The following is a 12,469-nucleotide window of genomic DNA, read 5'->3' on the forward strand; positions in this document are numbered from 1 at the left end:
CAACAGTACTGGACACCTGAAAACATAATTCAAGTTTTTATTTAAATTTTAAAAGAGTTACACTAATTAAATCTCGAATTAAATTTGAAAATGTTTTTATACTTACAGAGTACAGTAGAGATCCATTCAATGGCATTAATTCATAAATTTTAAAGGAAATATTTGTACTCAACAGATTTTCAGAAAAGTCTAATAACTGTTATAATATTAAAAGCATTTATTATTGATGAAAAATGATTAATTGATTCAATAATTTACCTCATGCTCAATTTCTTCATCAATGTTACATAAATTTAAGAGCCAATGAATATTATCCACAGTTTGATGCATCTTAACAAAAGTAATAATTAGTTTTTTATTTATTTATTCATTTATTATAAATAAGAAAATAAAGTTACCTCTTTGGTAATTATGTTAACTTGCATACTTAAAGCTACCAAATCGTATGTGATTAATATACACCATGATCCATCACACACATGATCCATTAAAGTGTAATTGACTGGCATGAACTTTGATAAAAGTATGTAATATAAACTAAAAATCATTGATGCACCCAAATAAATAATACCCAATAGAGTTGGAAATGCATAAAAATTCACAATTTGACTACAAACAGAACTAAGTTCCACATAAGCATGTTTGATGTTTATCATTTCTGTTAAAACAGTCTTTTTAATAGGAAATTTTATAATAAAAATCGATCTGAATTCTAAGTCTGTTGGCATATTTGCAAGTTTCAATATTAACTTATTCATGCACTTAAATCTATGAGCAATTAAATTTATAGTCATCGTGTATTGTATCAATACCCAGCTAGATAGCGAAATTGCTATGTTCCAAGTTAATAATTGGATTAAAGGAAGGATAATAACATGAATTGTCATTAGAAATATCCAAATGATTGAATTAATAAAAACTAATATATAAGGCCAATAATTATTATCTAAGGTGTATTCTCTGCACGAGTATAGAATTTTATCTACATTCAAAACTTTTTTTACAGCTTTAGTGATCTTTTTTTGTTTTACAGTGTAAAATAATAATATGATTATTGATAGAATATATCCATAGACAATTAAATTTGATCGAACAGCTGTAGTAATTGCAGTTTTATCATATGAAGTGTATATAATAGATGATAATCTGATATGCGAAATTATGATAGTGAGAATCAAAAAAATATTATAAGCTGATCCACAACGTGATTCAGAGAAAATAAAATTATTTTTATGTATCCACTGTTTTTTATGATGAAAATCCGTTCGTAATATTTGTTTTTTTTGAAAAATATAAGGTGTATTAATTTTCCATGGAAGTAATCCGAATATTTTAAAAACACAAAAATTCGAATAAAAAATTATTTTTGTACATGTGATTAAGAGTGTTGATGTTATTTTCTTGTTCACTAAATTATTATAAACAAAAGTTTTCATTGTAATTTTGTGTTAAATTAACAAACAATTTTATAAATAATGTACACAAAAATTATTGTCTAGAACTAATACTCTTCTCGCTCAGTAAAATACATTGCAACTGAATTGAAGGCATAGTTATCAAAATCTAATCGATATGATGTATCTATTTTTAGTCGTATAGAAATTCCAATTTATCATTTTGTAATATTTTTTTTTTTCTCATTTGTTTAAGATGATAAAGTATATTGCCTTAATTTTCATAATTTCAAACATGATATTGCTGAACAAAGTTGTTTCGATGAGTTCAAGCATTCAGTTATTATTTAGCATCTGGGAAGATAATCAAATGACGTTGAATAAAGTAATGAAAATCTATGACTATATTAAAAACTGAGACGAAATTGAAGAAGAATTATTAGATCTGATACAATTGCACTAATTATCTGAAAAAAGATTAATTAAAAAAAATTACATTTATTCTAAAAATTGAATTTATTGAGAAAAAGTTTTGCAATAAAAAATAATTTCTTATTTATTTTTACCAATGAACACTTACTACATACAATAGTGAACCATCAAGAGCCATTACTTGGTATATTTTAAAAGGGGCTTCCTTCTTAAGTAGGTCTTTAGAAAATTCTACCAGCTTTAATAATAATTTAAATTATTTAGTGCGATGTAACAATAATAAAATAAGTAGAATAAGTCAAACATGAAAAAAGTGTACCAACCTCATTCTCAGTGTCTTCACTGATGGTACATAAATTTAAAACCCAGTGAATATTATCAACTGTAATATTTATCTGAAAAAATTTTTAAATGTAATAATAGCAATAATTTTTTTAAGATTATAATTAAAATTTATTACCTCTTTTTTAATTGCATTCACTTGTACAGCCAAAGTTAATAAATCATAGAAAATCAAAAAGTACCATGAGATATCACTCACATGCTCAATAGGACTATATTTATCATTTCGAAGACGAGCCAAAAATATAAAATACAAACCATATGTAATTGATGAACTCAAATACATAATAGCAAATAAAATAGGCAATGCATAGAAATTAGCTATTTGATTACAAACTGAATGAAGTTCTGAGTAGACATAACGAATGTTTATTATTTCTGGTATAATAGATCTTCCAATGGGCAATTTGATAAGAAAAATAGAGTGAAATTCTAAGTCTGTTGATATTCTACCAAGTTTTAGAATATATTTATTAATACATTTAACTCTGTATGTTAGTGCGTTCAAAACCATTGTGTATTGTATTAAAACACCATTACAAAACATGAATGATATACTCCAAGTTATAAAAATTATTATTGAAAGTATTATTGTTTGAAATATTATGAGTCCAATAAGTATCAGTAAATTAACGAAAAATAATACATAAGGCCAATTATTTTTTTCAGAAATGAATCCTTTACATGTACCTAGAATTTTGTCTATTACTAAAAGACGATCAATAGCTTTCACCATTGTCTTTTGTTGTACGGTAAAAAATATTAGAATAGACATTGATGTAAAATATCCAAAAGCTACTAGATTTGTTCGAACTGCTCGAGTTGTAATGGCATTATTATCTAATAACAATATGTATATTGACGATGATAAACTTAGGTGAATACATGTTACAACAAACATTAAAAAAATATTGTAAAAAGATCCGTAATATGATTTAGAAAGTTGATAAAGGTCTCTGTGAGATGGTACACCAGTTTGGAAAAGACAAAAATCTTCTATTTTCCAAGGAAATAGACCCCATATTTTAAAAATATAAAATGAGAAATGTAAAAATTTGTTAATACAGCATAAATTAAACTTTGATTTATAATATACAAGTTGGCGTTGATAAAAAATTTTGCACATAATTTTACTTCAACTTTTTGTAGAAATGACTTGTTCACTGTTAAGTTATTTGAGGAAAGAATATGCAGTCCTTGCATTGTCACTTTCACTTAATCAATGAATATACTTTTCTCTCTGTAGTTTATATTGAATATGGACGCATTATCTTTATCATTTTACCTTATTTCAGTCATTTTATTATTCACTTCCATTTACTTAATTTACTTGGATATACTTAAATAGAATTGTGGATTGAAATACGAAAATTTATCATTTAGAAAAACGTGACAATTAATTTAAAAACGGTAATAAATAAGAGTTCATTGAAGGCCTCTTTAATTTTGGAAATATTTTTTTTATAATAAAATTTCAACGTAAATTTTAAGAAAGTGTCATAAATGTTTTCTAATGTATGTTATTATCAACCCGTATCATACATGCGTGTACTTCGATAAACGTTGAATCTGTAATAGAAATAAATGTTTAAAAAATAATTTATTCTCATTATACTTAATAAAATAAATTATCTTATACAATCATCCGGCGCTTGAAATAATTAATAAAATTCTTTCGTAGAAAAATTACAACATTGATAAAGTTATACTCTTTATGTAATAACTTGCTTTATTAACAAATAAGGATGTTACTGACCGAGCAAAATAATAAAAATTAATGACTGTTTAATAAAATTAGTTAAATTTTAGTCTTTACTATAACTAATCTTAGCTTATAAAACATATTTTGAATATACCATCAATTGATTTGACATCAATTTTTTGACGATAGTAATTACTGTTCATGTATGTTCATCATTGTAAAAACGAAATTGTATTAGAATTATTAGATATGAAATAGCAGTGCTGATAATCTGTAATCAGTAAAATTTATTATGAATAGTTATTATTTGCGAATTTAGTTGATTTAATCTTATACTTACAGCATACAATAAAGAGCCATCTAATATCATCAAATCATACACTTTAAAGGGTATGTTCTCATGGAGCAGATGTTGAGAAAATTCTTTCAACTATAATGTAATATCAAATGTAATATAAGCAAAGGAAGATTTTTATTCACTCACATACTTTTTTTTCTGTTTTTTTATCTAGTCTATGTGTATTCAAAATCCAGTGAATGATATCTACTGTTCTTTTTTTCTGAAAATATAAACACTTTGAGTCGATTTAAAATCGAAAACTGATAATTGTAAATTATTACCTCATTTGTAAAAATGTTGACGTATGTACTTAAAATTATTAAAATATAATAAACCACAATATTCCACACAATCTGCATGATTCGTTCCGGCATGGAAAAAGGCACTAGTTCATAATGCGTAATAATAACAAAGTAACAAAAATATAGACTCAAAGAGCATAAAAATATTATAGCCAATAAAGTAGGAAACGTATAAAAATTAGCTATTTGAAGACAAACAGAATAAAGTTCTATGTATGCACATTTTATATTTGTAATCTCAGTATCAATGGACTCGATGATTGGTAATTTAACAAACAAAATAGACTTACTTTCTAAATCAATCGATATTCTATTTAATTTAAGCAAAAACTTATTTATAGATTTTAATCTATTAATTATTATGTGTAACACTAAACTATACTGTGTTAGAACCCAATTGCACAATACTGCTGGAATAGACCACGTAAAGAAAACTATCAAAGGACGAGTCGCTAATTGTAACATCGTTGCAGAAAAACACGTTAATAAATTGATGAAAAGTAGATAATGAATCCCCAAATTATCTACTAAGATATAATTGTTACATGCGTTTAGGACTTGATCAATCTTTGTAAGTTGATTAACAGCTTTAGAAATAATTTTATGTCGTACAACAAAGTATATCAAAATAATTAATGTTGTTATAATTCCATAAAATATTAAACATCTTCGGACTACTGTAGTTGTTCCTGTCTCATCAGTTGTCTTTTGTACTTCAATATAAAAATTTATATGTAAGCTCGTGAACGATACTATTAAAAAAATATTGTAAAAATGTTTATAGTATGATTTCTTGGCTGCTTGATTATCCGGATCAGTGGCTTTAGTATGAGAAATAGAAAATAAAGTAATTTTCCATGGAAATAGTCCGAAGACTTTGAAAAAAAATGAATAAAAATATAATAAAAATGCAGTATTGATAGAAAATTTTGAGGGCTGCATAAGAACTGAATAAAAATAGAATACAGAAAATTGATAGCTCAGTTTAATGTAAATGACAAGAGAACTATTTAGCAACTGAACTACTAGCTTGTTTCTTAAACTCAATCGATAAAGTTATTTATCTATCGCAGTTAACTTTATGCCCATTATTGCCTTTACCATTATTACTTCATTTATTATTTATTTCCACTTATTCAATTACCAAAACATTCTTTGCTAATGTCATAGACAGATATACAGAAATTATTTCGTTTTAAAATGTAAAAAATTGTTTACATTTAGTCATCGTTATAGAAACGAAATTGTGTTGAAATAATTAAATATGAGATAGCAGTGCTGATAATCTGTAATCAGTAAAATTTAAAATTATAAAGTCTTTCTTCCTATAAAGCTTATTTCATTTCCTACGTACAACATCCAATAAAGAGCCATCCAATGTGATCATATCATAAACTTTGAAGGGTTGCCTCTCGTGAAGGAAGTGTTTGGAAAATCTTATCAACTATAATGTGATAAATAATCCAATTATAATAAATATAACAAATTATTTAGGCCTTAAATGCCAGTTTGTTACTTTTTTTCGGTATTTGTATCCATTCTATGTGTATTTGAAAGCCAGTGAATGTAATCTACAGTTGTTGTTGTCTGAAAATGTGAATATTATAAATAAATGTGAAATAAATAATGTATGATAAATTATAAATTACCTCGTTTGTAAAAATATTGACGTGTATACTTAAAATAATCAAAACATAATAAGCTAAAGTAATCCAGACAAATAGCATTATTCGCTCTGTGATACTAACAGGAACGAATTCAAAATAAGACAACAATAGAAAATAACAAAAATAAACACTGAACTCAATAACATTATAGCAAATAAACTAGGAAATGTGTAGAAATTAACTATCTGATGACAAACAGAATAGAGTTCTATATAAGCATATTGTATATTCGTAATTTCAGTTTCAATAGAATCAACAATTGGTAATTTAACCATCAAAATTGTCTTACTTTCTAGGTCAATTGAAATTTTATTCAATTTAAGTAAAAACTCATTTATAGATTTTATTCTGTTGATAATTATATGCAAAACTAAACTGTATTGTGTTAAAACCCAGTTGCATATAATTGCTGGAATAGACCATGCAAAAAATATTATCAAAGGACGATTAGCTAATTGTAGTACAGTTGCAGTAAGACATGTTAAAAAATGAATGAAGAATAAATAATGAACTCCAAAATTATTTAGCAAAACGTATCCATTACACGTTTTTAATATTTTATCAATTTTTATCAGTTGATCAATAGCTTTTGGAATAATTTCATGTTGGATAACAAAGTATATCAGAATTAATAGCGTTGTGGTAGTTGCATAAAGTAATAAACATTTTCGAACCACTGTAGTTGTACTTTGCACATCAGATGTTCCATGTACTTGAGTAAAAAAACATACATGTAAGCTCGTGTGTGATTTGACTAGCAAGATATTGTAAAAATGTTTGTAGTAAGATTTTTTGATCAACTGAGTGTCTTGGTTAATGATTTTTGGTTGAGTGATAAAAAATAAAGTAATGTTCCATGAGAATATTCCGAATACTTTGAACAAAAATGAATAAAAATATATTAAGACTTCAGCACTGATAGAAAATTTTGAAGAAAACATGAGAATTAAATAAAAATATAACAATACACAAGACTGATAGATTAGTATTACGTAATTTACCAATGAAACTATTCTGCAACTAAGCTGTTGACTTTTTTTCTTAAACTCAATCGATCAACTTGTAAATCAATTTATTGTTGGCCTTATGTACATTATTGCTAGTTACCATTATTACCTAATTTATTATTCACTTTCATTTATTAAAAGTCATCGATAAATATGAAAGAAAAATTCTTTCATTTATATGGAAAAAAGTTTTCGTGTGCTTTGTAAGTGGAAGTAGGAACTTTTTATGTATGACTATCGTTGTAAAATCGAAATTGTATTAAAATAATTAAATAGGAGACAGACGTGCTGGCAATCTGTAAAATAATATATTATTGTTTAATATTGAGAGGCACAATAAGTTAAAATTATTAATATAAACTGTTAATTTATATTATTTTAGTAAATATTTCTGTGCTAAATTATAAAGATAGATTACCAATTGTTTATTTTTTCATTATTCTCTATATACTTACAACATACAATAAGGATCCATCTAATGTCATTATTTCATATATTTTGAAGGGTATTTTTTCATGTAGAAGATATTTCGAAAATTTTTCCAACTGTAACGTAATATATAATTTGATTAAATCAAAAGAAGATAACTATATATTTACATACCTTTTTTTCTGTATTTTTATTCATTTTAGACGTATTTAAAAGCCAATGGATGTTATCTACTGTTCTTTTCTTCTGAAAATGCAACATACTTAAAAATTATTATAAAACTAAAGTTCATAATAAATTGTAAATTACCTCATTAATAAAAATATTGACTTGTACACTTAGAATAATTAAGTCATAGTAAATTAAGAGAATCCATACAGATTGTAAGATTCGTTCCGTAAGAGAAAAAGGTGCTAATCCAAAGTGTGTTAGTAAACAAAAGTAACAGAAATAAACACTTAACCAACTTAAATATAGTATAGCAAATAAAGTAGGAATTGTATAAAAATTAACTATCTGATGACAAACAGCATATAGATTTATGTATGAATGTTTTATTTTTGTAATTTCAAAATCAATTAATCCAGAGACTGGTAATTTAATAAAAAAAATTGACTTACTTTCTATGTCAATTGATAATCTATTTAATTTAAATAAACACTCATTTATAGATTTGATTCTATCAATTATTATATGTAATATTAAACTGTATTGTATTATTACCCAACTACATAAACCTCCTGGCATAGACCATGAAAATAAAATTATCAAATGATTATGACCGGGCATTCGAAGCCATAATGTACCAAAAAAAATCAAGAAAGTTATGAGAAATAAATAAAGAGTCCCGGAATTATTTATCAAGGCATAGCCATTACATATATTTAAAATTTTGTCAATTTCCGCGAGTTGATTGACAACTTTAGAAATAATTTTTCGTTTTACAATAAAGTGTATCAAGATGATTAATATTGTAATAAGTCCAAAAGATACCAAACATTTTCGAACCACTGTAGTTGTTCCTTCCACATCAGTTGACTCATGTATTTTCGTAAAAAAACTTATATGTATTCCCATGTAGGATACGATCAAAAAAATATTGTAAAAATGTTTATAACAGAATTGTCGAACTGATTTATTATCTTGGTCAGTGACTTTAGTTTGTGTAATAAAAAATAAAGTAATTTTCCATGGAAATAATCCACATACTTTGAAAAGAAATGAGTAAATATACAATAACACTCTAGCACTGATAGACAATTTGGACGAAAGCATGAGAATAAAATTCAAGGAAAAAATGAAAAAAACTGATAACTAAGTGTTATGTGACTGAATAGTGAACTATTTTATAAACTGAACTATCAGCATAAACTCAATCAATATAGTTATCAATGTATCCACAGTTAGGCTTATGCGCATTATGGCTATTTTGCATTATAACTAAAGGAATTATTCTCTTCGTCCATTTTCTTAATTTGTTTGATTAAATGTAGTTTTATCTAACAGTTTTGGAATCAATCTAAGTGCCTGTTTTTTTTCTTAAGCGTTTTTCACTTGAGCTTATCGTTATTGAAACGAAATTGTATTATGATAATTAGATAAGAAACAGCCGTGCTGATGATCTGCAATCAAAAGAAATTGTTTTAAATAGTGATCATGTTTAATTAGATTTTTTGAATTTTATACTTACAATATATAATAAGGAACCATCCAACGACATCATCTCATATACTTTGAAGGGTATATTCTTGTTCAAAAGATTTCCAGAAAACTCTATTAACTTTAATACAATAAATAATTAAATAGAAAGAGAAAAAAAAAATTTTTTCACATACTTTTTCTTCTGTATCTTCAGCAATGGAACACATATTTAATATCCAATGAATGTTATCTGCTGTTTTCTTGAACTATCAATGTAAATTAAAATTTCTTTCGATCGATTCCATTATTTTAATATTAATTATAAAAATAATTAATGGATTTGTAAATTACCTCATGTGTAAAAATATTTACTTGTGTAGCTAGAATAACCAAATCATAACAAGTCAAGACGATCCATAAAATATCAACTACTACTTCTTTTGTAAGAATTGACCATTGTTGAAAAAACACCACCAATAAAAAATAAGAATAATATAAATTTAACGAACTTATGTATATTATTGCGACTAGTGTTGGAAATGTATAAAAGGCAGCAATATTGTGACAAATAGAATAAAGTTCCATGTAAGCATATTTAATATTTGTAATTTCTGGTGTGATTGATTTTGGAAGTGGTAATTTCACAACGAAAATTGACAGAAACCTTAAATCTGTTGATGTCTCACATAATTTAAGAATATAATTATTTATAGATTCAAATCGTTTCGTCATTGAATGTATAATTAAGCTATACTGCAGTAGAAGCCAATTACTAAGAGTTGCTGGTGTGGTCCATACTATAAACACAATTGGAGGTTTATACGTCAATTGAACGTATGGTACAGTCATAGCCATCAAAAAATTAATCAAAAGAAAAATATAAAACCAAAAATTTTCTTTCAAAATATAACCCCTACATTTATTTAAAACTTTATCAACTTTTACTAGATGATTAACTATTTGAAGAGCAGCTTTTTGTCGCACAGTAAAAATTATTAAAATAATTATAGATGTAATATATCCAAAAATTATGATATTTGACCGAACTGCTTTAGTTGTTCTTGTATTATCACTCGACTCATATACAAGAGCAATATCATTTGCATGTAAGATTGTAATTAAAAATATTAATATCACATTGTACAAAGAACCAAAATGTGATTGGTATAATGGAGAAATGACATGATCTTTTAATTTTGTTTTATGAAAAATAGAAAAAAGTGAAATATTCCATGGAAATAATCCCCATATTTTAAATATACATAAATAAATACAAAGAAATATTTTAATATAAAAAGAAGATTGATTTATGAGTTTTGTATTTTTCAAATCACGTTTGTGGAAAAACTTATCCATTTTATTTTTAACGACTTAAAATTATTGATTAGAGTAGAATTAATTCAAAGATCCTGTGTGAATGGACAGTAAACTATTTTGCAACTGAACTACCGACATGTTTCTGAAACTCAATCGATAAAGTTGTTTATTTAATTCCAGTTAGACTTATTGCTGCTTTTTAGCATTATTACTTAATTTATTATTCACTTCGTCCATTTGCTTAATTTGTTCGATCACATTAGTTTGAGAATTTACATGTAGATCCAAAGTACAATTAACCTATCTTCGATGGATATTTATGTGAGGTCAATATAAATAATCGATTTTTTAAATATTGAATTATTTTTTTTTTTTTATCTACAATAGACAGAATAAATGAGTTAGTATGATGATTAATGATTCGTGATATTTTGAAGAAAAAAACTTTTTTATTCTCAGGTGATGAGGTTACAATGTTCGAGCTGTCAAATGATTTTTCTCAACTTAAAAGCTGCATTTAAGTGGAAATTAACGGATTGACTTGTGAGATAGACAAAGAAGGAAAACAAAACACGAGTTTTAACTTATTTTGTAGGTAGATAAAATGTATTTGACAGCTCTATGACGTAATGGGGCGCTACTTTCAATTAGTTTAGATGCTTTAGCCATTAATGATCAGTAGCTTGTATGGTGGACGTTTAAAAAATCGTTAAAAAGCCAACTAAGAATTTAAAATATGTTACAGAGTCTTTGGAAGTTTAAAAATACTAAGCAAAAGAATAATTTTCATCTCATAAGAACTCTTGAATTTCTTTTTAAAACAAATTTTTACAAAATATTACTTAGTAAAATATTTGAGAAATACATTAAAATCATATAAGAATATTGATCTGATTGAAACAAAACAGAAAGTTTAATAATTATTTTTCTTTCTTTTATATATATATATATGTATACAATTGAAATGAGATAGATTTTTCGGTCAGTTAAGTGTTTAGGATTCAAGATATCATCGACAACTGATGGATGATGTGTCACTGCCAATCATACAAAGATCATCAATAATTGGAATAAAACATAAATCCATTTTTAATCTATTAATTCTATTAAAGAATGCATCATTAATTTATTATATCTCCTTAAGAATGCCGTGTTAGTATATAATTATTATTTAATTATCCAATAATTGAATTTAATCTTTTTTCAACTTTTCCATCATCAATTTTTTTTTATTCCAAAACAATTCTTTATTTTTTTCTATTTGTTAATTTATTTTATTTAGTATGATTAATTGATTTATAATAATATTACAATCACTTCGTGACGAATGATGTCTGAATCAATTTATGATAATTAATGATGTCTAAGCCACTTTAAGAAACAATTCCTAATCAAATTTAAATCATTTACCTTTCATTTTTTTAAGTATTATTTTTAAAGATCCAATGTTTTTTTTTATTATGTTAGAAATTCATTTAAATAGCTTAAAAAGCATCTGTTGATTAGCCAATTGATATTATAACTATAGAATTTTAGGTTTAGGGAGAAATAATGAAATTATAAAAGAGTCTAATATGTTTGTTTACGTCATACTATTTAATAATTACAATTTCAATTATATATAATTATACCATTGTACACGTTAGAACGTGCTCTAAATTTATTTAACTGTAGCAAGTAACTTTTTTTCATTTAGACTTTTACGTATATTACATGGAATGAAATAACATTTGAGACAAAACGCTACACGAACGTAATACTTGAGCTTCATTTTTAAAAATCTTTGTCTTAAATTATGACAAACCAAGATTATTTATATATATAATTCTTTTATTATAACTTATTTCATTAAGCTGCAAAATTTGTTCAAATAAATAGATTTATTCCTATGGAAAT

The 12,469-nt window shown here is 25.3% G+C and overlaps 1 protein-coding gene across 2 annotated transcripts; it reads right to left on the reverse strand.

Annotated features, from left to right (window-relative positions):
* Positions 1–3,698: 3,698 nt before the first annotated feature.
* On the reverse strand, positions 3,699–5,496 carry LOC118073394 (putative gustatory receptor 28a). 2 transcript variants are annotated; one of them, XM_035093883.1, is made up of 5 exons: positions 4,492–5,496; positions 4,359–4,430; positions 4,211–4,300; positions 4,025–4,141; positions 3,699–3,737 (listed from the first exon to the last, which is right to left on the reverse strand). In XM_035093883.1, exons 1-4 carry the CDS (start codon positions 5,452–5,454, stop codon positions 4,070–4,072), a joined length of 1,197 nt encoding a protein of 398 aa, XP_034949774.1. In that variant the 5' UTR covers positions 5,455–5,496; the 3' UTR covers positions 3,699–3,737; positions 4,025–4,069. The 2 variants fall into 2 exon arrangements, with proteins under 2 accessions (XP_034949774.1, XP_034949773.1); XM_035093882.1 differs by having other exon boundaries at positions 4,359–4,445.
* Positions 5,497–12,469: the final 6,973 nt, after the last annotated feature.

This window comes from Chelonus insularis, unplaced genomic scaffold (genome assembly GCF_013357705.1).
Source record: "Chelonus insularis isolate UGA/USDA-ARS -01 unplaced genomic scaffold, ASM1335770v1 scaffold_277_pilon, whole genome shotgun sequence".
NCBI classification, from domain to species: domain Eukaryota; kingdom Metazoa; phylum Arthropoda; class Insecta; order Hymenoptera; family Braconidae; genus Chelonus; species Chelonus insularis.

What these genes read in the sequence shown, in the direction of transcription:
- LOC118073394 (XM_035093882.1), bottom strand. Translation starts at nt 5,454, where the DNA reads ATGCAGCCCTCAAAATTTTCTATCAATACTGCATTTTTATTATATTTT. An exon ending in TCAACATTTTTACAAATGAG is followed by an intron (nt 4,446 to 4,491) that starts GTAATAATTTAC and finishes ATCGACTCAAAG; the next exon opens with TGTTTATATTTTCAGAAAAA. An exon ending in ATAAAAAAACAGAAAAAAAA is followed by an intron (nt 4,301 to 4,358) that starts GTATGTGAGTGA and finishes ATTACATTATAG; the next exon opens with TTGAAAGAATTTTCTCAACA.